General features: G+C 36.3%; 1 protein-coding gene across 2 annotated transcripts in view; it reads left to right on the forward strand.

Annotated features, from left to right (window-relative positions):
* RBMS1 (RNA binding motif single stranded interacting protein 1) overlaps positions 1–26,114 on the forward strand; it is a 255,087-nt gene that overhangs the window by 165,457 nt on the left and 63,516 nt on the right. For both annotated transcript variants that reach the window (XM_027865728.1, XM_027865729.1), the window contains exon 3: positions 17,183–17,241. In XM_027865728.1, coding sequence (XP_027721529.1) covers positions 17,183–17,241 — 59 coding nt within the window. The remainder of the gene's footprint in view (positions 1–17,182; positions 17,242–26,114) is intronic.

Genomic DNA, 26,114 nt, shown 5'->3' on the forward strand with positions numbered 1-26,114 from the left:
TAAGCTCTTGAGCAATCCAATGAGAATTTAGAACAATTTGCTCATTTACAATCCTTTTCCTAATAACTAGCATTTACATAATGCTTTGAGGTTTGCAAAGGATTTTACAAACATTATCCTATGTTATTCTCACAACAACCCTGGAAGGTAGGTGCTATTATTTTCCTTATTTTACAGATGAGGAAACTGAGGCAGACAGTGATTTTTTTTTTTTTTTAGTAACTTGCCTGGGGTCACATGACTGCGAAATGTCTGAGGCCAGATCTGAACATGATTCTTCCAGACTCGACGTCCAGTGCTCTATCCACTGTGCCACTCATCTGCCCTTTTCTAATCAAATTAATGCCCGACATACATGAGAATGGAACTGAAATTGATTTAAAGGACATGCATTATAGGGGACAGTCAGCCAGGGTGATTGTTTTGACATAATACCACATTATTTAATTCATACCCCTAATTCACCTACTATGGTTTCTCTCTGCCTCTTTCCCGCTAAATCAGAAGACAGATCTTTTACTAGTTGGGAGAATATTATTTATAAATGTTATATTTTGCAATTTTTTTAAAGGTCTAGTATAGGAATGGACAAATTTTCAAAAGTGGATTGCCAGTTTGGCATCCAATGTTCCCTTTCAGGTGTGTGTTACTGACCACATATGATCTCTTTATCCAGGACACCGTGCCAACGCCTAAGATGTCAGGGGGACCACAGGTGGCTGCGCTCACAAACAACATAGACAGGGGTGTTGTCACAGTTGTCACAGACCCTTCATACTATCTTTATTACACGTGCTTTAGGTTGCCAAGCCCTACCTGGTGATTTTTCCTTCGGTTTTTCCTTGTTTAATTAGCAGAGTCAACAAGATACTGGAAGAGACTCCTCTTGGTCTCCTGGGATTCCTTTAGGTTCTCAAGTCTTAAAGAATTTGCTGAATGTGCAGAAACATGTATAAACTTGCCTGAAATATATTTTGTTTTGGTAGGTAACTTTTAAAAGTCTAGAGAAGAGGAGTCCAGCTCTTTAAGTCCCTGACATGTAGTAAGAGCTTAATAAATGCTTGTTGATTGATTTATGAAAGCATCTTGTAAAAGGGAAAGATCATTCACCAGCAGGGAGGGAGTGTAAGTGAATTAGAAGTTAATCAACAAGTATCTTTAAGCAACTACTCTGTGCCAGGCACTGTCCTAAAGCTCTGGTGTTGAAAACAAAAATGACTCAGGCCCTGTCTGTCCTCAAGCAGCTTATGTTATAATGGAGGAGACAACAGACAACATAAACATAAAAGAGTATATTCAAAATGTATACAAAATAACCTGATAAATTGGGGGAGGGAGTACTAAGGGTTGTGAAAAGTCAAGAAAGGCTTTGAGCGGGAGTTACGTCACATGAGCAGAGTTTCAAAGTGATTCAGAGATTATTTTTGTTGATGTAAAGAACTGGAAATCAAGTTGGTACCCATTGTTTGGGAATAGCTACATAAATTATCATACATCAATGCAACAGAATCTTACAGTGCCATAAGAAACTAGGGGTATGAAGATTACAGAGAGAAGCATCAGTAGACATATAAAATGATGCAAAGTTAATTAAGGAGACCAGGAATGCAGTATATAAATGATTACAGTAATGGATATGGAAATTATAAACAAATAAATAAATCAAGTGTTATATATCTATAATGACCAAGTGTAGTCCTGAAGAAGAGATTTTTTGAAAAATGCCGTTTTCTTTCTTCAGGGCAGCATGGGATATAGGACATTGCATGTATTGTCAGGCTTGTTTGGGATGGATAATTTTGATGAACTGATTTTTTTTTTCCTTTGTTACATAGAATAGTTCTCTGGCTTAAGAAAAGGAGGTGGATATAGTCAGAAATGAAGGGGATATAAAAAGAAAAGATCAATAAAAAAATTTTAAGTGATTTGCAAAAAAAGGAATGTTATGTACTCCCATTTCAAGATGGGAATTCAGAATTACCAGGAAAGAGAGAAAATGCAGGAATTTGAAACTATTTTAAAAAATTTACAGAAGGTGCTAAGTAATGAACATATTTCCCCTGGAAAAAAAATAAGCACAGATAGATGAAAAAGTCCTAGGGTAGTTCACAGGTAATGGCATTGCTTCCAGTAGAAAGAAAAACAATGTTTAAATAAACAGAACTTGTAATAGTTCAGCATTGACAAAAATTCTTGATTTGTACCTAGATGTTTGCATTTCTGTTAATCTTGGTCTGATTGGGATATTGTGTCGCTTTTTAGAAAGTAGACAATGGTTTATATTTGTATTGTTTTCCTAATTTAAAAATTATAAGAAAGAACTAGGATGTTGGTGCATCATCTGTTAAACTTAAGCTATCAAAGTAGTTAAATGGCAAAAATTATAAAGTGCTGATCTTGGGAGTTGGAAAGACCTGAGTGCAAATCCTCTTTCAGATACTTATTAAGTGATGCTGAGCAAGTCACACAATCTCTCTCAGCCTCAGTTTTCCTCATCTATTAAATGGGCATAATAATAGCTCCTCCGGGGTTGTTGTGAGGCTCAAATGAGAAAACATATAGAAAGTACAAACCTTAGAGGAATACATAAATGCTAGGCTATTGTACTAGCTATTGTAATCAGTTACCCATCCCTGAAGAAGACCAAAGATACTCTGTAAACAGGTACCTCCCTTCTTCTAGGGTTAGTTAGCCAAACTGTAGGCATAATGCCTAGGAGGAGTAGCTTGTCTTGCAATCGGGCTAGCTCTTTGTACATTTGATTTCCCCCCCCTATTAATTTATCTTTGTAAGGCTAGCCTTACATCGTTAACCTTTAAGGACATTTGTCATTAAAATAAGGATATAGAGAGTCGAGCTAAAGTTGGTGCTCTGTGCAGATTCAGTGCCACAGGGCCCATGATGCTACATAATTTATACCTTGTCGAGTTAACAGTTACCAATTGGAGTGGTCACTGCAGAGGTATAGTGGCTCCCTTGTCTGTCTTAGAGGAAGCATGTGATGCCTTTCCCTCTATTTAGCACCTTTACTTTGATGGTTTAAAACAGTCTAAGAAGCAACAAAATCTATATCCAGTATACATTGTACCCTATCCCTCTATCAAGAATCAAGCATGCTTTACAAGTATTGGGGTCCCAGGAAACTAAGGAGAACACCACAGACCTTCAGCGTGCAGTTCTGTTAATCAGCAGAATGATTGCAGAAAAGTATGCAAGATGATAACAATCACTTCTTTACTGTGTAATCTGTACTGTCTTCTTTAGTTTTTAAGCCTGCCTCTGTGTTTCTTATGTTTCGTACTGGCATCATTCAGCCACTTAACTGAGACCCAGTTTGGCATAATAGATAGAATGCTGGCCTTGGTGTTAGCGAAGACCTAGGTTGAAGTCCTGTAATCTGATACATCCTGGCTGCGGGACACTGAGACAGGCTCTTAGTATCTTCAGACAAGTCTCTGTGATTATATCTTGTAGAGGAGGTGGCCATCTGTATTGGTAGGTGGAGTTCCTCACTGAGACCTTCCTACGCAGTTGAAATCTAAGTTCAGTTTTTTTTTTAAAGGCAACTGAATAAGTTCAGATTGTAGCTCTTTCTACTACATGACCTCCTCCTGTATGACCAGTAGCTGCTTTGTTAATGAGTATAGTTTATCCTCCCTTACCCTAGATGTATTATTCGTCTTACTGGAGTATATAGCAATATGTAAGGCTGATTTAGTAACCTAAAGGAGTGGTCTGAATTTACTGAAGCAATCAAATAGTCCTAGTGTTAGGATGAGAGGAAATGCCTAAGTGACATTGTGACACCCAAAGTTTCCCATAATGACTGGCTGAACTTGTCTTAGCTGCCCTTGGGTGGAGGTGTGAGACATTACTAGTTCTCTCTGTACACTGAGTTTATGGGTTCAAACTTTATCCATTTTATAGTCTCTATCTTGAGGTAAATAACTTTCGCTAACATTGAACAGATCCAATGGTATGTAATTGTTATCAAACTTTACTATTAATTCAGAAAAAAAAGATATCTATTCTGTTAATTCAGAAATAGAATTTTGTTGACATTTGACCTGTTTATTCTGGGATCAAAGAATGTCTACAATCTTCTGCCTCTTTTTTTACTAAGGAAAGTATGGATTGTGTTCATACACAATTGATTCAGATATACAGTTATGCAGGATTCAGCATGCTAATTATTGTTTCAATGTGTAACTTGGAGTTAAAAATAAATGGTAAATGTGTAAGGCTGGGTATTAGAATTGTTACTGATTATTTTAATATTTTATATGGGAAATAACTTTGTGTTTTCTTTAGTTACATTCTCATTTTTGAGTCTAGTGTATGTCCTTTTAATGAGCCTTCTTGGGATACCCTTAGAATAATTTTCTATACTTGTCTGCACTATATAAGCAGAGCTTTGTGTGAAAGTTAAACCATTAAACCTCATTTGGGGCTTAATTTACCTCTTTCCAGTTCTTGTTTACAGTTAGAGCTGTGGTCACAAATGGCTTTTGAGCTAAGTACTTAGGTTTAGAAATGTTGATTAGAATTTTTTTTTTAAAAAGCCAATCCTCTGTGTAAAATTCCCAAACTTGCATATGGCTGGGATGAACAAATGAATGCAGTTTCTCTTCTAAATCTCTTCCTTGGATTTCATCTTGAAGGTTATAGCAAAGTCAGAATTTATGACTAGGAATGCTTTTATGAATGTGATGGACTACATTTGTAAATCAATATAAGTAACCATGCACAGCTACTATTTCTTTTATTATAACCAATAATTGGTATTGGAGCTTCAAAACCTCTTACTTGACTTTTCTTAATAGAATTGATAATAGTTTTCAAGACATTCTACAGATTTTATTTTTTATAGCTTCAAATAACTTTTCAGTTTTACTTCCTTTTACTTTACTGTAACAAGTATGTTCTTGTTTCAAACAAGGTGGTCACTTACGGCTTTTAATTTTGAAGTTTAACAGATTGCTTCATTAAATTTCTACTATAATCTTTAAATTGTCAAGTTGCTGATACTAATATTTAGTTTCATGTTTAAATCTGAGGTTGCTAGGCTTCCTCTTGTTTTCTGGTAAATTTGATTTGAGAGAACAATGAGATGAGGCCATTTGTTTTTCTAAGACAAAAAACTAATTCTACTCAAATTTTTTCCCCTACCCAAAATGTGAGCAAAAATGAACATTAAATAAGTCACAGATTCACATTTATTTGGTGCTGGACAAGAAGTAGCAAAATCTTAATCCAGTGCTTGGATTAATTTGTTGAAGAAGCTTTTTAAAATTTAATACTTCTAAGTGAAAGGAAATGCTTTTATGAAACTAAGTAAACATGAGTGTAAGAATAGGCAGAGGGTAAGGTGAGAGAGCTATTAAATAAGGTCATTTCAGAAGATATTCATACATCTTCTTCATAAAATTCTCATTGTCTAAAAATCTACACATGATTTGTCTGGAGGTTAATTTCATACTAGATGTACATTTTACTCGTCAACGTCTGGATTCCAGGTTCACTATGCATTCTTTCTCTGGTACATTAATACTAAGAGCATTAGTTTGGGCATGGCCATCTGTGAGAGTATAACTAAGTGCTTCTCTGCAGTGACTTGCAACAAATATATTGCCATAAGATAATGTAAATGACCCTCAGTGTCCTATTCTCTCTGAGGCTATAGAATGATGTAAAACTATTTCCCTTGATTGCTATTTGCAATAAGCTGGTGGTGCTAAAATATAAAATCAGGTCTGCCCAATAAATCAAAGCTTTCCAGATGCCTTTAAAAGGGGGATGAAGGGAGGGAGAGGGAATTGTGAGTTTCTCATATGGAGCATGAAATGGCATAAAATGCATGTTTGCCATTTTTAATTGAAGTAGCTTTTGATGTTCATTCTGATATGAATTATTTAGTTCAGAGTAATACATGAAATAAATGGGCAGAGAGCAAGCACTGTCTTATTATCAGCCAGTGTTTGTAACATAGCAGCCAATTTCTCTCTCTCTCTCCCTCTCTCTCTCTCTCTCTCTCTGTCTCTCTGAAAGATACATTTTTAGAATTAGCAGGGAAGCTCCTAAGTATAGTAACAAAAGGTTATTTATTCTTAAATCTCTAGTAGAACTGCCAATTTTATGCATCCTGACAGAAAAATGCTTATCTTGAAATTGTCAACATTAGAAGAAATTAGGGATGTTGATATGTGTGTTTTTCTTGAAACACTTGCCTTGTGATACATTGTGGTTAATATTTGAAAAATAAAGCATTTCCCAATTACTGAAGATTTTTACTTCTAAACCGCATAATTTATTTTAATTAGCCTGCAGATTGTAACGCAACTAAGCTATTCAAGTGCTAGACGACTTAGCAGATGTCATAGCTTGTGGTAGGTCATCTCAAATAGACAGACTGCTGTTCTGGTAGCAGGGATGGAAAAGCCTTTTGTTAACATTGCAGAAAACAGAATCATGTTGGTTCCTCTTCACTGTCCTCTTTGCCCATCACCCCTCCCTTCACCTCCTATCACCATACAAAACAGGGAAAGATATAAGTAGTATTTTGTTCTCTGACATAAGAGTTGAGCATACAGGGTTAGTTAAAAGAGGTACTTTATCTTAAATCCCTTCTGCCCTTGACAACCTCTCTGTTCATTCTCTAGCTCCTTTCATCACTCAATTTAAATTTCAAGAATCTTATTGCCAGTGCTTGATTAAAGCAAGCACAGGAAAATAAAATTTGGCTACTCCATCTACTAGTCTCAATTGTGGGAGACCATCTGATTAATTTTCACAAAACATTGCTTTAATCAAACTATTCCCCTGCTTAGATAACCTCCAATGGCAACCAGCATAAAAGTCTAACTTCTTCGCTTGGCATTCAAAGCCCTTCACAATCTGCCTTAACCTACCTTTCTAGCTCTATCTCTTAGTGTACTTCCCTATGTGGATTCTCCAATCAAGTAAAACAGCTCCCTGCTATTCATACTGCTTTTGAGCCCTATACCTTTGTTATATGCTATTCTTTTCTGCCTTTGTCTTCCTATAATAAATAATAAGCAACATTTATATGGTACTTTAAAGTTTTGACACATATCATGTCATTTGAACTTCACAGCAATTCTTTAAGTTAGGTACGACAGTTATTATAACCATTATACAGATGAGGAAACTGAGGTTCAGATTATTCCCTTGACAGCAAGGAACGTGCACTTTTTTACTTTGTTTCTATCATAACACAGAGTGGGGGCATGCATTTTATATTAAAATGTAGTAACAATTTAGCTTTTAAGATTTTAGAAGCACTTTATCTACTCTATCTTACTTGATCCTCATAGCAACCCCATGAAGTAGAAATCATTACACCCATTTTACAGATAAGGAAACTGAGGCTCAGAGAGGGTAAGTGATTTGCCCAGGATTACACAGATTGTAATTGTCAGAGGTTGAGTTCCAGTGCAGGTCTCTCCTGACTCTTAGTCCATCATTTTTCACACTGTATCATACTATCACTGATTGATGAATTGATTTGATCCCCCTTCCTCAATTATATCAATCTTTTAAAAATTATTCTTTCATCTTCAACTCCATGTATTTTTCTCATTTACTTAATTATTATTTAAAAGGCCATCAAAACATCAACTTCTTAACGTTGTCTTAATTCAAAGCAATGTGACTCTCAAACCCATCCCATTCCCCACGTACATTAATGCATGCATCAGAAACTCAACATAAAATATTTTGCATAGGGACAGAAACCCAGCTAGAATAAATATATATATATTACAGATGAAGAAACTGAGGCAGACAGAGGTTAAATGAAGATAATAATAATACATGGAGATGATAATAATAGCACCTAACTCCTACCTGGGAGGGAGGATACAATGACATATTTGTAGAGTGCTTTGCAAAACTTCAAGTGCTATACAGTTGCTAGCTATTCTATATGTGTACATCTGTGTACAATTAAATTCAAAAGTTATTTACTGTATTAAAGTATTAAGCACTCACAACAATGTGCTAGGCTTTAGGGGCACAGAAATTAAAACAGTCCTTGCCCCTTACCTTCAAGCAGTAGGGAAGACAAATGACAGTCACGGAAATTATGATCATCACCATAAATACAAAGAAAAATTCCAAACAGAGTATCATGAGAATTCAAGGCATGAGAGAGAACTTACTGGAAGGAGGATTCAGTGAAGGTTTTGTGGAGGAAGTGACACCTGATTCAGGGCTTAAGGAGAGTAAAGAATAAAAACTATTGCCCACTGTACCATAAGCCTAAGACAATATGATAAACTTTATAAATACTATATTCATAGGGATACAGGATTTACATAAATAAATGATATCTCCTACATATCTTTTTGTTATTGGTACACTTTCTTCACCAAATCTTTTATCACAATTGGTGAAATTAGTCCATGTTCTTTATGGTTTCTTTCCCTACCTTTGCCTACCCTCTGGTGAAACTGTTAAAAATGGATGATGGAAATCTTTGCTTTTATAATAGGTCATTGTCCAACAGGGAGAAAAAAAAAGGCAAGAGCTGTACAAATAAAAAGCAACTTAATTTAATTTTTTCTGATGGGGGCAACAAACACTGAAAAAAAAAAAGGTATGTTAACCTTCCAGAAGGCCCTTAGTATATGCTTGTTGAATTGAAGAGAGAGATGCTGATACAAATGGAGCATGCCTATAAAAGAGAGAAAGAAACTTTCCAACAAAATCATTAAGGAAAATGGTTTATCTCAGTCTGCTGTTCACTTAGGCAATAGACGTCAGAGGAATTTGATGTTTATTATTTCCATTTGAAATTTACATTAATCGCAGGTCACAACTAACACTTCAACAATTTTTTATTTTCAAATTTCCAGAAGCTCATGTTGCATAAGCTGCTAGCCATGTGGAAAAGAAGACTTGTAATCTGGACCTCTGGGACTGTGACCTACAATGTCACCATAGGTGAATAAAAATCAGAGGATCCCAGCTTTTATTTCTTCTCATCCTACTTTTTGGTTTCTTGGACAGGTTTAATTATATGATTATTATACTATATATGTGCCTATAGATAATTTGTTCCTTATAATACAAATTCCATTATTCCAGCAGGCATGGCCTTTTTTTTAAGTAACTAGATGAGGCCAACTTCAATTTATGTGGTTGTTAATATGAACAACATTGGCTAGGAAGATAGAAATCTGGAGTCTTTGTGGATGCTAAGCTATGAATCTCTCTTAAATACTTAGACCTAAATAAATGAATGGAAAATTGCTTTTTTTTCACTAAATAAATATAAATATATTTATTCCCTCCCTACAAAATTTAGTAGGTAGCTATTGTGTGTATGTAAGGTTCAATGAGATAATTGGGGGCACATTTTGAATACCATGAAACATAACTGTTTCTCTTTCATAACTTGTTTTATTTAACAGACTAAACAGCTAATTTACCCCATAGCTGCTGCTTCTCTTTCCTAGAACTATTTCCCCCACAATGAGCCCTTCCTTGTAACAAAGAAAAACAGTTAAGCAAAACCACCTATCTAGTGACTGTTTAGCCATGAGTGTAGTTTTCTGCACCTGTATTTTAGCTACTAAAGGATAGAAATGTATTTCAAAAGATCAGAAGTCTAGAACTGGAAGGGACCTTAAAGACCACCTAAGCCATCCCCTCATTTCACAGGTAAGGAAGTGAGGCTCAGAGGGGCTGTGACTTCTCTGAGGTCACACAGGTAGTGTCAGAGGTGGAATTTGAAGCCAAGGACTCTGACTCCATATTCAGCATTCTTTTCACTGGACTACACCCAGAGCTATTATTAATAAGGGAGTAAAGAAGGAAAAGCAAAATCACTCATCTTGCTATTTCATATTTATGGCATAAATTTTGGTTGTAAGTGTTTTGGTACTATTTCATCTTTCAAGTAGGTTTAATCTATTACAACATTCCCTCATGTTCTCCTCCCCCAGCTTATTAGGGGGAAGAAAAAACAACACAGTACAGAAATGTGAGTGTTTATGAAAGTATAAACATATAAATTAAGAATAATGTGAAGCTATTATTCCATTACAGATAGAAGCCAATTTGAAATTTCTCATCTCAAAAGGAGAAAATAAGTTTATTGTACTCTGCTTTTACATTGATGGTATTTTAAGTGTGATTGTTCATTCTACATAAGCACTGGTACAGGATAGACTCTGGCTTTCTTTCAGTCTTTGAAGTCTAAAACAATGATAAAAATTGTTAATAAATTTTTTTCTTTTGTACTGGATATTAGAAAAAAAATTGGGAGAGGCAAAGGGATAGGAGACAGCACTGAATGTAGAACTATAAGAGACCTCAAAAATCCTCTAGTCCAGCTCCCTTGTTTTACAGATGAGAAAACTGAGGCATGACTTGCCTATAGTCAAACAGGTAATAAATGGCAGAGCTAGGATTCAAACCAGATCCTCTGACTCCAAATCCAATACTTTTTCTCCTACACCATTTTGTCCTCATCTTTTGGTGTATTAAAAAAGTGGTGAAGAAAGCCCTCTCAAAGACTGGCAAACCAGAATTAACATGTAGCCCTTTGACTGCCTAGGACTTCTTTGCTGATAGCTCCAAGACACATGCTAGCTAAATTCAATAGTTTCAATGATAAACAATAAATTCTACAAACAACTGAGAAAATAACCTTCAAATATCAAGGCAAAGAAACAAATAATGCAAGACTATTCTGCATTCACCAGATGGCAGAGGAGGGAAGGGAACAGGCCTAGAAATAAGCTTTTCCAAAACTCCCATTAAAGGATTGAAAGCTAGTGTCTTTATCTCTCTTGGAAGCCCATGGTTCTTGAACTTGATCTTAGATATAGTGTGTAAGTTACAGTTATAAGATTAAAACAAGTAAATCTTAGAATTTCCATTTCCTTACCTTACCTTTTTCCTTCCTCCTCATCTCCTCAGCCACATCCCATGTCTTTTTGCCATTACTTTTTCATGTTTTTATATGTGAACACATTCACTTCTTGTACTTGGAACATAAATTCATTTAAATTCTGAGCAGAAGACTTTAAATTGTTTTGCCCTTACTCTTTCTATTTGAATATTTAAAGGAAATATTGGTAGCACAGTGAATAAAGTTCAAGACTTGGTGTCAGGCAGACCTGAGTTTAAATCTTGCCTTAGCCACAAACTTTTTTTTATTTCTTACCTAAAAGTACCTTCTCCTGAAGTAAAAGAATCCATGTTGCATCCTGCTAGAAGCTGAAATTTCCATAACTACATAAAAGTACCCATACCTATTTCCTTCTAACAATAACCAAAAAAAATTAGACAGAATAGTAGGAAATTATTATTAATATAACCCTTTATTTATGTAATTGAGATTCTTCAGAATGTTGCTATTTATAATCTCGCATTTGAACCTAAAACTGCCACTATGCTGCCACCTTCTATTAAGTAGACAGGACAGGTTTTATTACTCTCATTTTAAAGATGGAAAAACCTAGGCTCAAATCTCTTAAGTGTTTTGCTTAAGGTCATACAGCCAATTAATATAGGCAGTAGGACTATATAACTCAGGTCTCCTGACTTCTTCTATGTGATTCTACCTACCAAGAATTGTTAAAGGAAAGTGATAAGATGAAATATATTTCTTTCTCCTTATTCCTGCCCCAAATTATCAATAAATAATGAGTCAAATTCAAGATTGTCTTCATAGTTACTAGTCTAGATCTGGAAGGGTTCACAAAGGCTATCTAGACCAACCCTATCCTCTTACAGATGAGGAAATGGAGGTCCGCTTAGGTAAAATGACTTGCTCAGTCACATAAGTGGTGTTAGACACAGGATTAGAACCCAGATCTTCTGACTCAAGAGATAGTGTTCTTTCTACTGTGCCACATTCATATATAAAATGGAAAATAAGAAGAGCCTTCCTAGAAGGCTTTTTCTTTTCTTTTTCGGGCAAGGATATTTACTGTATAACCAAAATATACATTATATGTTAGGCTTAGTTCAGAGGATCACTTATTAAGAACTAGAAAGGACCAAAGAGGTCATCTAGTCCAACCATTCATTTTCTATATGAGAAATCTAAGGCCCAAAGAGGTGGTCATTTGCCTAAGGTCATATAGGTTACTGTGGTGGAGCCTGGTTTTGAACCCACGTCCTCTGACTACAAATTTTGCACTTTTTTCTAATTTTGCAAATGAGGTATAGGGCAGTCAGGAAAGTCAGAATTGGAGGAAAAGTAGGGCTTAAGATCAACCTTCAAAATACATAGCAAATGTGGATAGAAGGAGGAGAAAGGGCTTTAAAAACTTTTCAAACGAAGATGACAATTTTAGTGAAGATGATATCATTGTATGACAGTGGGAGGACTAAAGCAGAAGATGTATATTGGGGAACAGTGAACAATAAGATTGAATTGTTTGGATAAAATTAGGTTATGGAGAGTCTTGTAGGGCAGGGGAGTTTCACTTGATGCAATCGGAAAAGTTGTCCATTCAAGTACTGTTTGTTTGTTTTTTTTAAGCATGGTAGGTAGCATAATAAAAGATTAATCTGGCAATGGTATGCAGATTGGATTGGAGATAGAGAGAGACTTGATTCAAAGATCAGGTATAGGCCTATTGAAGTAGTCCAGACTGATATATTGGGTGCTTAGATTAGAATGTTGATGGAAGTAGATATATATGAGAGGTAGGTGTTTCAAAGGATAATTCAATAGAATTTGTGACTACAATGGAAAGGGATGAATCAAAGATGACTGAAGACTGAGAAAATGATAGTGTTGTAATATAAAGGCAGAAACTATGAAAGCAACAGGAAGCAAAGGAAGGAGGGAATCTCACAAAGCATAGTCAAGAAAAATAAGAGGAAAAGTCAGTGGACCACTTGATTTAATTGGGAATTGGGTGCAAGTTCATAGAAGGCAGTGACTTTTCTTTTTGGCTTGTATCTTGAAAATCACCTGCTACAACCACAGACATATAGGTACTGTTACTGTAGAGTTTTATTTGTTTTCTACAAGGACTATTACCTGTGATGGCTGAAGAGGGGTCAGAGAAAGAATGCTAAAAGAACTTATTTCCTAAGAGAACAGAGTTAATCCCTATATTCAAAGAAACATGGAGCTAATTCTCAAGAAATTACTTTAGTTGGTGTCCTGAGAATTGAATAGCAGGATTGTGTTTCCAGAATTGAGATGTCTGCAGTTGCAGTGATAGTTAATGTTAACTTTGAATGAGAGCTTTCACACAACTGATACATCATAAATACTTCTTTATGTCTTGGTTTTATTGTTTTAAACTATTAGATAAAATGTAAATAGTAAATTTGATGTTTATGTCTGGGGGTTAGGGGAGTGTGAGTGCATATGTGCACATGGACACACACTTTTAAAAGGCACATAATGGGTCATATTAAAAAGTTTGGAGAAAAGGGAGAGATGGAACCTAGGGAGGGTAATTATAGTTACTTTCCCCTTACTCTTTTGTTCTGAGGTAAAATATTTTCCATGTGAATGAAAAAGACTCATTTCTCCATCCATATACCATGACCCTGTCTACTTCAACCTCAGCGAGACTGGAACAAGATCCTTCCTATTGCCTACAAAGCCATCATTATTTTTAGAGACAGTCCTAGAAAATCTTAAACAAAATGGAACCAAAGATTATAGACATGAAACCTGCTAATGTTTCCTTTAAGGAAAAGATCTTAAATGTTTACTATGAGAATAAACAAGTAAATAATTAAAAAATTTTTAAAACAGGTAACAGCTTTCCCTTCATAGTTAAGCACAAAGTAAATAAGACCCTTCATTCACTTTTATTGCTTGTTTGTCTGAATATCTGAATCAAGTCAAACAGGCTTAACTAACATTCCATTCTACAAATCCAATAAGAATTGGGACAAAGGACTTGATTATAAGAAGACTAAGTTTTAGTTAAATTCATATTAAGTTTGTGTAATACTTATGTTATAGTCAATGAACAATTATCATTCAATGTTTCTTGGCATCTGAATTGGCCACTGAACTACCTGACAAAACATGGCTTCAATTTGGCTAAGTACATGCAGACTTGTTTCAAATAAGTCTTCAATAGAGGCCAAATGGTCACTTTTCAGAATTGTCATAGAGATTCACCTTTATATGGGAGTTAAAGCAGATGTCTTCTGAGATCCCTCTCTACTCTAACAGCCTCTGATGTTATATGATGTTGAAAAAACCAAAATAGTCTATGACCTGGTCTTTGAAATGTTGGTGTTTGCCTACCTTGCCTTTGTCATTCAGATTAGTGAACAGCACAATGCCTGGCACATAATTGATGTTTAGTAAATACTTGTCAGAGAATGGTACTACTTCCCTATTCCCCATAGGAAATATACCTGACTTGGGAGTAAAGCATGAACCAAACCAGTTGAGTAATATAACCAATACAGTTGTATTGGCTTCCAAGTAGTGCATGTGTATTTGCCAACGAAATAAGCTACCTACAAGTTCTGTAGACTTGACTGAAATTTTGTGGTATTGGTAATGAGTGTCCAAGTGAATTTTCCTTTTAGGTTTGATTTATTTTTTTAATTTTTTTTTTTTTTTGGTATAGTGGTGTATATGGTGGTATTTTTATGAATTCTTAGAATTTCCACAGAGAATTTAGAGATTATATACTACTGCCTCTTGAATTATTTAATTCTCATATTAATTTCATTTTCATGCCTAGACAATAATCATATGGCTATATGTCAACACAGAAATAAAATAGGGGGAGGGAGAGGGAAGAAACTATTGATAGGTCAAAGTAGCTGTTTCTTAGCAAACCATTGTTCATTTTTCATTCATTCATACAATCTCTTAACATTTATAAAAATTAAAGTTATTGAACACTGCATCAATCAGAATGGTTCAGCACCTATTCCATTTCTCTAGATCTCAAAATAAATCATAAGAACACAATAAGGGGTGATATAAAATGTCAAGGGCTAATAAATAGGAAAGTACAGATAAAGAGACATTAGAAATTACATGGTTCCCCTTCCCTCACCCTTATCCCTATCTCCCATAGGGCCCAGAGATACGAATAAAAATAATGACACGTTTATAGAGTCTTTGGTGGTTGTCTCATTTGAGCTTCATAAACTAAGTGAGGTAGGTAGCACAATTATTATTTTCCCCATTTTACAGATGAGGTACCTGAAGGCCAGAAAGGTCTCCTGACTCACCCTGCCCCTAAAGATTATTTGCTTGGAGTTCAATTTTGTGTCCAAATCTCTTCTACTTTCTAAGTCTAATGCTTTTTGTACCACATCAATCAGTTACCTGGGATGGGTCCCACATCAGTTGTATTTCAAACTTGAAAATGCTTTTCTTTTTTTAAAAAATATTGTCAAATGTATATCTTTAAATGTAATTTTATTTAAAACTTAATGTAGCTATTAGGCCTTATCCATATTTCCTCTGTGAGAAGTTATAGTATTAATGAACACTAATTCCTTATCTGTAAAATTAAGTCATTGGACTTACTGATCTCCAACTCTTATTTTTTGTGATCTTTGCTCTATTAACAGTCTGGAGTTCCTCATTCTATAAAGATCGCACAGTAATAGCATTTTTTCTCCAGATTGGGCTCTTTGTCCTTTAGAGTAATTAAGTGCGGCTTTATATGTTAAAATTCAATTCTTGAATTTCATCTTTAAAAAAAAAAGCTTCATTTGCTTTTTTTTTTAATAGCACACTGAGGAATTTGAACACTTTTCACTGAACTGGGGAAATGAATGATTCCCCACTGGTCTATTTGCATTATTGATTACATTAAGAATCTTTAACACATTCTACCATCCATTATTTCTGTTCTATATATGTGAAAGATCTGTTTTAAATGGTCTACTGTGGGTGTGTCTGAGAAAAATTGGGCTTTGTTTAAGTGTCTACGAATATTTTAGTCTTGTCTGTATATGAGATATAAAAAAATAGGTGATTTAATCTCTATCTGTATTCCTTGTATACATCGGTCTATACATTGGACTCATGAGCTGCTGTAGCAATGAAATGAATACATTTTAGGGGTGCCCTTTTCATAATGGCTAGACAGAGAGTTTTCAGTTCCCTGGCTGTATAATTTGACAGCATTACTATAACAAAATATCTTGAAAAGCCTTATATTCCCTTTAAATGTCGTGCTGTTGTCCCAGGGTTGACATGCAAAGCATCTCCTCCTTCAAAACTAAACTTCAGAATAGAAACTGTAGAGTCAAATTTGAAGCCAACCTATTTCATTTCATTTTAGCTCTGATTTATTTTCTTTTGGGGTTGGGGCATGATATGTGACCCAGGCTGGAAGTTCAGGGCCTGATCAGGACTGAAGTTTTGACCTGCTCCATTTCTGACCTGGGAACCTCCTTAAGTAACCTGATGGCTCCCTACTTCTAGGGGCTTATTATATTAATGTCAGACAGAACTTGGTTGAGATTTAGCCCTACTGCACCTCAGAACTTCCAGACTCAAGCAATCTGCCAGCCTTCAGCCTCTCTAGCAGCAGGGATTGTAGACATGTACCACTATACCCCAACTTTAATTTTGATTTATGCTTTATTTTTTATTTTTTTAAATTTATGTAGTAAAGCATTTCCATAATATAGTATAATCAAAAAGGTGATGGCATATGAAACTGCAAATCCATTATGTACAACTTACTATTCCTTTTAAATATATAATAAAGTTTTCATGTAAATTTCTTTTTATTCCCTTCTCCCCCTCTCCTGCCCTAGAGATGGGTACTGTTAGACCCAAATAGTATATTTATGTAAAATTATTCTATACGTACTTCTATTTATCAGTTCTTTGTCTGGATGTAAATAGCATCTTCGCATATCCTTTGTACTTAATTTAGGTATTTATAAAGGTCAAAATGACTTATTTGTCCAAAGTCTTTTTTAAAACAATATTGCTGTTACTGTATACAATGTTCTCTTGGCTCTGCTCATTTCACTCTTTGTTGTTTCATGCAAGTCTTGCCATGATTTTCTAAGATCATTGAGCTCAAATTCTATCCCTGAGAAAAATCTTTTTTGTACATAATTTTGTAACATAAACAGACAGATGTCCCAAAATGATGAAAAAAATGTACTCAGTGAGTTTTGTTGTTTTTAAAGGGTTCCATGAATATAACTTTGATTTTCTCACTTTTTTTTTCAGATATGGAAAAATCGTCTCCACAAAGGCAATTTTGGACAAAACAACCAATAAATGCAAAGGTATGTTTTCATTGGTCATTTTCTAAAGCAGAGCCTCATGACTGATTAAAATGATGGGATTTAAGGTTAAGCTTTCATTTCAAAACCACCTCTGTTTGTTGGGAAGGGACCCCAATCCTTATTTATTTCCAAGTTTTTCTCTTGCACAATATCAGCATGTTGGTTACGTTTGTCCCTAGTGGAGTTGGCTGGCTGCCCAACAGCAGCAAGCCCTTTGCCAGAACTTCAGATTTGACTCCAGTGAAGGTAACATGCCAAACACTGGTTGGCATTTAGCCCCTGCTTTTAAAAGGAAAATAGAGTTAGAAAACAGCTTTTTTTCTGTGCTTGAGAAGATTAGAGCTGCCTACTGAAGACCATTCTGCCATACTAAGAAACTGAAAAGATTACATATTGTGCAAATTGGCTCTATTAATTAGAACAGAGTAGTTTTAAGCTGTACTTAATTACATGTTTCAGTACTCCCAATTGTTCTTTGCTGTATGTCTATTGAATATATTGGAGGTAAGGAGGGGAGAATCATTTTCACTGACCAAATTATAATAGAGAAGGGGGAGGTCATAGGCTTCTTTGAAATACCCTGATGCATTAATTTAGTGCACTGACCTTCAGTATTCAGTGTAATTAGGATGATCTCATCTAGTTTCATGAGTAATTTAAGTGGAAGACTAGAAGGGGAGGGGCCTAGGAGCTTACACTCATGCTTTCTGTTCCAGGCATTTTGACAATAGGGAGCATGATTTCTAGGAAAAGGGAAGAATGGATTCAATTGACTTTTCAGTATAACCTCTGCCCCCATGAATGGGAATAAAGTTAATAGGAATGGTCAAGAAAAGGAAGCCTCTCCTCTTTAAGCAAGAGTATTTTAGATATGGGCTAAGCAACAGCTTTTAACAATCAAAAAGCAGGGGAGGTTTAAATCCATTCCATGGTGAGGCCTGTTCTAAGAAGGCTGGCATTTTCTTTTTTACTGAAATGGGAGTACGAGTCATATTTCTTTCTCTTCCTCAAAGTTTTTAAAATTAAAGAAGCATTTTTGAAAAAATCTGCAAGCCCATATATAATCCATGTATCTTATTAAAGACATTTTTGAAGGAACAAGAGTCAAATTTTGGAATTTTGGAAAAACATATAAAGCTGATTGCTAGGATCCATTTATTTTGGATGTTTATATAATAAAAACAGTATTAATAGATAGCATTGCATAGTGGATGGAGAACTAGCCTCGAAGCTAGGAAGACCTGTGACAAGTCACTTAAGCAACTCTCAGAGACTATAAGGTGGAGGGTGTCTCCTCTATCAGTGAAGTCATGGCTCCAGGACCTACTCCCATGCTTAAAAATAATAATAGCAGCTTAAATTTCTAAAATGGCACATTATAGTTGCAAGGGCCTTTTAAACATATTATTATCTCATTTGATCCAATTGTAACATCTCACAGAATCTCACAATTGGAAAGACTTCAGAGATCAGTTAGAACAACTGTACCTGAACAAGAATTGTCTTTCCACCATTGCCAACAAATGTCCATTTGGTTATTCAGCCTGTGCTTGAAAATTTGCAGGGAAAAGCAACTTTCTGGGTCCTGAGGCAGCCCATTCCACTATTAGACAGCTTTCAATATGAGGAAGTTTTTCTTTTCTCAAACCCAAGTTTACTCTTATGAAATCTCTCCCTTTTCCACCTAGTTCTAGGAAGAGTTCCTCCTCTTCCATGAAACAGTGCTTTAAATATTTTAAGACAGCTATTATATGTGTGGACTTGCGGGTAGGATAGAGGGGAGGAAAATCTACCAGCTACCATCCAAATTAACAGGCAGGCGTAGGCATCTGCTAAAGCCTTTTATGCTGTCTGTAATTATGGAAAAGGTGAAGAGTCACAGACTAGATAACAGTACAGTTAAACTTGGAATTGGTTGAATGGCTAGACCAAAAGAGTCATCATGAATGGGTCAAAGTCCACTTGGAAGGAGTTTGCTTGTGAATTTCCCCAGGGAGCTGTCCTTGACCTTGTTCTTTTCGGCATTTTTATCAACGATTTGGATGAAAGCGTGGATAGTGCGCTTATTAGATTTATATATGAATCAAAAATGGGAAGAACAGCTAACACCAGATCAAAGGTCAAGATCCAAAAAGAACTCAACAGAGTAAGATAATGGACTGAATCTTTGAATAACTGCCATTTACTGTAGAATTTGGAATGAGGGCTTTCTTTGTAAGTTCAAGTTTTCAAATAGACATAATCAGCTACTTCTACCCATTTCACTTCATTTGGTGGCAAATATCTCACCAAATAAATGATTACTTTGAATTACTCAACATTTGCACTAGCAACTTATGAGTCCAAAAGAGATTTATTAAAAGATATTCTTTACAGCTGACTAGAAAGGGAAGAAAAGTCCTTCAAATCTGTTTCTAGATATGGCATCCCCCTCCCAGGTCGCTTCTCACTTTTCCCTTTCATATAAGAAACATCTCACCTCTTACATATTAGAACTATTCTCTCCTTTTGGGGGCTTCAAGATGATGATGAGTGGGTAACAATGTGTTATCCATTTTCTCCCCCTTCCAGATCTGTTCTTTGAAATCTTTGAGTACAGGATTCGGTGGAAAGGCATAAGAATATGGGATTGGAATGTCAGTCCACAAGAATTTAGTAAGCATTTTACTAGGTTCCAGAATCTGTGCTAAGCATTGAGGATACAAAGAAAGGCCAATACACCATCCCTGTCCTCAAGGAGCTCACATTTTAATGGTGGAAAATACATGTAAATAACTTAGGTAAGCACAAGATTAGCTGAAAGGCACTATTGGGGGGAAGGCAGATACTAGAAGAACAGGAGTGAAGGATGGAGCAGGAGGGGCACCAGGAGAAATCACCTGCAGGAGGTGGGATTTGAGCTGAGTTCTGAAGGAAATCAGGGAAGTTCAAAGGTTGAGTTGAAAGAGAAGAGCTTTCTAGGCATGGGAAATAGCCCATGCAAAGTCAAGAGATGTAGTCTTATGTATGAGGGACAGCTAGTAGGCCAGCACAGCTATAACATAGAGCAGGGATGGGGAACCTGTGGCCTCAAGGCCACATGTGGCCTTCTAGGTTCTTGGGTACAGCCTTTTGACTGAGTCTAAGTTTTATAGAACAAATCCTTTTATTAAGGAGATTTGTTTTGTGAAGTTTGGATTCAGTCAAAGGTCACACTTGAGGATGTAGAGAGCCACATGTGACCTCAAGGCCACAGGTTCCCCACCCCTGACATAGCATATATGGAGGTGAATAAAATGTAAGGACATTGGAAAAATTGGAAGAGGCCTACTTATAAAAGGCTTTAAATACCTGTATATATTTGATCCTGGAATTAATAAGGAATCGTTGGAGTTTATTAAGTGTATGTGGCAGGGAGAGGGAGAAAGAAAGAAAGAAAGAAGTGAAGGAGGGAAGGAAGGAAGCATTTGTTAAATGGCCACTATGTGCTAGGCATTATGCCAAGCACTTCACAAATACTATCTCATTTGATCCTCATAACAATACTGGGAGGTAGATGCTATTATTAGCTCCATTTTACAGTTGAAGAAACTGAGGCAGACAGCAGTTAAGTGATTTGCCCAGGCTCATACAACTAGTAAGTTTGAGACCAGATCTGAACTCAAATAATCCTGATTCCTGGTCCAGTGGTCTCTCCACTGTGCCACCTAGCTGCCCACCTCAGGAGGAAGTCAGACCTGTGCTTTAAGAAGGTCACTTTGGCAGTTGAGTGGAGGGTGGAATGAGTAAAGATGAGAGGGACACTAATTAGAAAATTGTTGCAAGAGTCATGAAGTGTGTTGATGACGGCCACAGGGTGGTAGCTTTGTGAGTAGAGAGATTTATAGAAGAGATCTTATGAGGGTAGAAATGAGACTTGGCAAAAGATTTGACATATGTGATGAGCGTGAGTGAAGAGTTGATTACATCAAGATTGTGGGTGATTGGATGAGCCTGGGTGATTGGGAAGATGGTGGTACCCTACAGGGTAATAGTGAAGGTCAGAAGAGATGAGGGTTTAGGTGGAAAGTTAATTAGTCCTAAGACCTCACTAGAGAACTTCAAGCAAAAGTTGACTGGTTTTTTGTTTGGTGACTTGTAAAAAAGATTCTTGTTTAGATTCAAATTGGATAAGATGTCTTCTAAGGCTCCTTCCAACTCCATGCCCTTGTGAAGTCCTCTGAACTTCGAATTAAATACCCTCAGTTTCTTTATCCCATCCTCACGTGGCGTGGTCTTTCTTCAACATCCTCATTGTACGTTAGTTTGTCAATGTCCATCAAACAGAACAAAAAGTTTCAGATGTAGTCTACCTAGTCCAGAATAAAGCACAACTATCACCTACCTTGACCTGGGCACTTGCCTTTCCTAATACATCCTACAACACTTTTTTGACTGTGATGTCACATTATTGACTTACACTTTTTTCAGACACGGCATTCTCTAACTATGCAATCCTCATCTTTTACTTGTTAAACTTTTTCTTTTTAACACAAATGTCGAACTTTATATGTGTCCCATTTAAATTCATCCACTTAGATTCAGTTCGTCATTTTTACCTATCAAATAACTTTGAATCCTAAGTATCACTCTATCACACAGCATCTTTGCAATCCCTTCCAATTTAATAATTTATGTAATTTTGCCAAATTTAAAAATTAAGGTCACTAACCTAGAGTTTCCTAACCTTTTTCTCTTCCTTTAAAAAAAAAATCAAGGTCTCATTTTTTCTTTACTGGCTCTTGTCATGTTGTCCCACTATCTTTTAAAGATCAGTGTCAGTAAAATGACCATCATACACAAACACACACATATACATATAGATGTGTGTGTTTATATGTATATGTATATAAATGTGTATTTATGTTCACACATTTTTTGTTGTTGTTTTGTTTCAATTTGGACAATGAAGTTCATGTGGGCATTTATAGCCTTGGGTTTTGCTGCTGATTCTCATCTTGTATATCTCCTGTGAAATGCTGGTCTGTACTGATACTTTTTCTTCCAGTGTTGTTCCTGATTCTCTTCATGGTATTTGGCTTGGCAGACATGTGGGTAGTTTTCTCTCTCCCTCCCTTTTTTGTTTAAAACCTTCTTGTTCAGTGAACTCCACCCTTGGCCAAGATCCAAATATTCCTTTTAAAGTCATGATCCAGACATCCAAATCCCATTCTCAGACACCATCTTCTTATTAACCTTCCTATTCGCTTTCCATATCGGCCTTCAACTTACAACTATGATGCAAATGTCAACTCTACCTCTAAGTTTTTATTTTCTTGCCCAAAATATCAAATAAGTTCATTTTGGTGATATTATTCTCTATCCCCATCCCACAAATCACCAGAAGTAGATAAGGGTAGTCAGGTTTGACAGGCCTTAGTAAACTTTCCCTCACATTGAAGATGCATGTCCAGAGAAGAGAGCATCTCCCTTTATTGCTCCCCTTTTCCCTGTCTTTTCATCCCCTTCCCTATCCCTTTCTCCCTCTCTTCCTCTCCCCCCTCCTCCATTTTTCATGTAAGGTTAATATATCTTTACCTTGAAATTACTTGACCACCACCCCTTTTATGTAGATGATTTCCAAATCTCTACATCCAGCTCTAATGTCTCTTTCCAAGTGTATTCCTGCATCACTAACTGCCTGTTTAGATATTTCAATTGGTATGTTCTGTAGGCATCTAAAACTCAACATATCCATAAGCAGAATCATAATCTTTTCATACCTTGTTTTTTATCTTTCCTATTTCCTATAAGGCTACTACTGTTCTTCTATTCATGCAAGTTTGACACCTCCGTGTCATCCTTAATTCCTCATTCTCTCTCTACATGCCCTATCAGTTATCAGATCTTGTCGTTTGTATTTCCACATCTCTTGGATACACCCTTTTTAGCTTATATAGCCACATCTAGTTCAGACCCTTATCAGCTTATGCCTGGACTATTGTAATAGCCTACTCATTGGTTTCCTTGCTTCAAAACTTTCTCCACACCAATCTTTAATCCACACAGCTACCAAAGTAATTTCCCTAAAGCCCATGTCTTACCATTTTACCCTTTTCACCCGTCTACTTACTAAAAACTCTAGTGGCTGAATATTATCTCGGGGATAAAAAGCTCTTTATAACCTGTCTCTCATCCCATGTTTTCAGCCTTCTTATGCATTACTTCCCTCCATGCACTTTAAGGTCCATCCATTCTAGCCTACTGGTCTTTCCAGGGTATATGGGGTGTTCAGGAGGACTAGCACCTCTGGTCTGAGGGCTTGCTGAGCCCTTTTCAGTGCTGGTTATCCATCTTTGGTATCTACCAGTCACCCACCTCTCTCCCGTGGCTCCAAGAAGCTGTAGTATGTGCAGAGGCCACACTGGTAAACTGTCTTGGCAGACAGGATAAACCAGGTTGGGGGTAACCAACAAGCCTCAAACCCATTCAGTGAGTTAGGCGGGGTGTCTACCCCAAGCATGTGATGATTTCCCCTAGAATGAGTGGATGAGAACAGTTTGTTCCAATGGCCATGAAGGTGGCTGAAGGTAGGCGCTGTAGAGCATTAGAGCTTGGTTAGGTATAGAAGACATCAAATTTATCCACTGCATCCTGAGCCATCACCAGTCCTCTTGACTTTTGTCCTGTCACTGGATCTTAATAGCTCAGGAAGAGAGAGTGAGGCTGATGACTTTGTGCAACTCTGCCTCATTTCAATCCAGTTCACAAGTCAAAACATTACCCATGATGTCATTGGTCCTTTTCTAAAATAGACAAACAACAATTGGTCTTTTCCTCACACACAACACTCCATCTTCCAACTGTTCCTTTGTACTGGTTGCCCCTCCATTTCTAGAATGTTTTCCTCTTTCCCCTCCCTTTCTTAGAATCTCTTATTTTTTTCAATGTTTAGTCCAAATGCCACTGTATACTTGATGCCATTTCCTGATTTCCCCCTTTCCCGTTATCAAGTTCCTTCCTCCTCAATATTACTTTGGATCTGCTTTGTCTATATGCTGTATATACTTATATGTGTATGTTGTCTAATATAACGTATATGTCTAATGTCCTTATAATTTATAATGCCTATTATAATATAGGCTCTTTGAGGACATGGAGTTTTGTCTTTGTATCCTCAGTGCCTGGCACATAATAGGCACTTAATGAATGTTTATCAGTTAATTAATGTTACTAGAGAATTGATTGATTGGGCTAGAGAAAGAAAAAAGGTTACCTAGAACTTGGCCCACAAATACAAGAATTACCTATAACTCATGTTTTACATGAAAAATTTATTTTAAATAAAGAGAGCATGTGATAGAGCTAGAACATGGGCCAGTACCAGGGTAACATTCTAAACAAATGAAAAGAGTGATGAAGAGAAGAATCTTAAGATAAAAAATCAGATAAGACATTGTTACCACATAACGTTGATTCAGACCTATCTTCAGGTCCAATGACCATAAGACTCATTCTCTGTGTTCAATGTTACTTATTAGTATTCATAAGAGATTTCTGATTTAAAACCCCAAAGTGTATTTGATTTATCAATCCGGACCCTGGGGGGAGTTCATTTATAGTGTTCTCAAATTGTTTACATTGGCATTCATCTTAGTTCCTCAGGTTCACTGTTGTTTCGCTACTTGTTTCTCTCAAGCTGTATTTAATATGTCCTTTTGTTAAAATATTTCATTCAGAAAGTATCATGAATATGAGGACATCGTATTTTTACATCCCCCCCAAACTGTTTATCATTGACTTCTCCTTATAAGCCGAGTTTTTATGATGTTATTATCATAAACGGGGATTTTTTTCACATAATCTACAGTTCTATAAGATGATATTTTACAAAAGTAAAAAGTTTTTTGCCTTTAAAGAACTCATAATTCAAATGAGGAGACAAGTCAGGAATAGCACATAATAAACTCTAATACTTCAATACATTAGGGATCTTGTTGTTTCACCAGTGTGGCAGCTCCTTCCGCAGATAAAAACTGCAACCCCTTGATACCGAAATACTGTGGCCAAAACCCCTTGATACCTCCATGATTTACTCTGGCCAAAAAAAAATCATTATCTTGTAGCAAGACTAATCTTCCTTATATATAGTCATGTCGGAACCTTTCCATGGTTTCCTATATCCTACCCATGGAAGTTAAAACTCTATCTGGCATTCAAGCACCTCTACATTTTTGGCACCTTCCTTCTTTCTTCCTATTCCACCACTCAACACAATCTTGGCTCCAGCCAGAGTAGACTTCTCTTCAGCCCTTGCTTATATTGTATCTTATACCACGAACAGCTTGCCTCTACATCTTCACATGTGGACAGAATTCCTACCCATCCTTTAAAAATCAACTAAAATACTATCTTCTCTTAAAAGTCTTACCTCTTCTTCCTAGTGAGTCTACTCCCATCCCCCAAACACCCTACAGTACTTCATATCATATCATAACTTTTCTGTTCCTTCTATGTATATACTTGTTTATTAGATCTTTGATTTCATTTAGATAAGGAACTCTAGATGATAAAGGGTAAAGGGCACACACATACTCAGTATATGTCAGCAGTGGGACTCGAATCCAGATATTCCTGACTGAGGCCAGCTGTCTATTGATTGTAATACAGCTATATTATGGTGAGGTGTGGCGTGTGTGTCTTGGGGGCGGGGAGGGGGAGGGACGATGTATGTTATCCACTCTAAGTTCCAGGAGGACAGAAACTCTGTCTTAATTAATCTTTGTATCTTTCCCAACACAGCACTTTGCAAATGTTTATTGAACTGAAATGAAACCTCTGGTGATGAATCTCTCTGAACTTAAATAGACTTATTCCCCATACTCCCAACAAATTCTGTCCTTGGGCCAGTGTAC

The sequence above is a fragment of the Vombatus ursinus genome, unplaced genomic scaffold (genome assembly GCF_900497805.2).
Source record: "Vombatus ursinus unplaced genomic scaffold, bare-nosed wombat genome assembly UNPS02014779.1, whole genome shotgun sequence".
In the NCBI taxonomy this organism is placed as follows: Eukaryota; Metazoa; Chordata; class Mammalia; order Diprotodontia; family Vombatidae; genus Vombatus; species Vombatus ursinus.